We start from the raw sequence: 1,770 nt of genomic DNA on the forward strand, positions 1-1,770 counted from the left end.
GAGCCTAGGAGTTGGAGGTTGCTGTGAGCGTGATGCCATGGCACTCTACCCAGGGGGACAGCTTGAGGCTCCGTCTCAAAAAAAAAAAAAAAAAACAATAAATAAATAAATAAATAAATCAAAGGAAGACATCTGAGATCAAATGCTTTTCTGCCACTCATGTACCATGTTTCAACTTCTCTATAAGAGCTTCGTTGTCATCCAACTTCAACTCGTTGACTTTATCTATCAAGCCTTCGATGTCACCCATACCTGTAAGAACCCAAAAAGAAAAATTATCAAGTACTACCATACCCTGCTTTACATTATACAAAACACATCCATGTACACGATAACCTTGTGTGAGAGACAGACAGGGTAAGTGTTAATATACTTTATAGATGAAAAAACTGAAACTACGGACTTTAAGTAGCAGCAAAAAACTAATTAAACAGGGACTCCAGATCAGGGCTTAACTCTAAATTCCATGCTTTCTAACTATACCAACCTTGAGTCATTACCAAAATTTTACTGCCATTATGACTGCTGTTACTACACCCACATATTTTTATATTGTTCTATAAAACTTTTCCAAAGAACTTTCCATCAAATATCTCATTTTACCACTCTAATCACAGAAAATAGATTAACCATCATCCCTATGAGAAAGATAGACCATAGAAAGTAGTGATCTTTTTAAATTAGTCAGTGACAGCAGTATTAAAGTCCTAATCTGTCCTATGGATCCATACTATTTCTCAGAGATTTTTTTCTGGATCCCTACCACTGTACATACCAAGAAGTTTGCTGATGAAAGGCTGTGTTTTAAACGGCTCAAAGTCATCTATATGTTCCCCTGTACCAATGAAAATAATTGGACTTTTTGTGGCAGCAACTCTGCAAAGAAAAGGAAGATATAAAATAAACTCTGCATCATACAAGGGTACATGTGAAATTTACTAATGTAGAATATAAATGTCTTAACATAGTAACTAAGAAAATGCTGTGAAGCCTATGTTAACCTGTTTGATGAAAACATTTCAAATTATATATAAAACCAGCACATTGTACCCCATGATTGCATTAATGTACACAGCTATGATTTAATAAAAATAAATAAATAATAATAATTAAATAAAAACTCATAAATTTCCAGCAGATTCGGAATTTGAAGGTAATCTGCCTTCAAACCTCATTAGACAAAGGTACAAAACTCAAATTTCTTTTCACTAGTTAAAAGAAAACTATACTGGGAAAGCTCCAAAATTCTGTTTCTATTTAAACTCCTTTCATAAACCATTATTAGGTCCACTACTGGAATATACTTCAAACAATCAATAAGAAAGTCATAAACACACACTCCCAATACAACCCCAAAAAAGGACATTAAGGATACTTACGCACTGAGTGCACCACCTCCTTTTGCATGACCATCAAGTTTTGTCACTATTACTGAGGCTACATCTACTTTATCTTTAAAAGCCTTAGCCTGTGCTTCACAAGCCTGACCAATGGAAGCATCCATCACATAAACAATGTTATCAGGTTGCTAGAAAGTTTAAAGAGAAAAGACACATATTTTTACTTATCTTATGTAAATGTTATCATTAGAAACTATAAAAAACATTTATTATAAATATTCAATAAGTATTTGTTGAGAAAGTACTATGTATTATTAGGTATTATCTAGGTCCTGAGGACAAAGAGGAATTAAGAAAATCTTTGTTGGCTTGGTGCCTGTGGCTCAAGTGGCTAAGGCGCCACCCACATACACCTAAGGTGGTGGGTTCG

The 1,770-nt window shown here is 34.3% G+C and overlaps 1 protein-coding gene across 2 annotated transcripts in view; it reads right to left on the bottom strand.

Annotated features, from left to right (window-relative positions):
* SRP54 (signal recognition particle 54) overlaps positions 1–1,770 on the bottom strand; it is a 43,266-nt gene that overhangs the window by 17,535 nt on the left and 23,961 nt on the right. For both annotated transcript variants that reach the window (XM_012806455.2, XM_012806454.2), the window contains exons 9-11: positions 1,380–1,528; positions 776–876; positions 166–252 (exon numbers count right to left, since the gene is read on the bottom strand). In XM_012806455.2, the coding sequence (XP_012661909.1) occupies positions 166–252; positions 776–876; positions 1,380–1,528 (337 nt within the window). The remainder of the gene's footprint in view (positions 1–165; positions 253–775; positions 877–1,379; positions 1,529–1,770) is intronic.

Source organism: Otolemur garnettii, unplaced genomic scaffold, assembly GCF_000181295.1.
Source record: "Otolemur garnettii isolate 467f Iridium unplaced genomic scaffold, OtoGar3 scaffold00052, whole genome shotgun sequence".
Taxonomy (NCBI): Eukaryota; Metazoa; Chordata; class Mammalia; order Primates; family Galagidae; genus Otolemur; species Otolemur garnettii.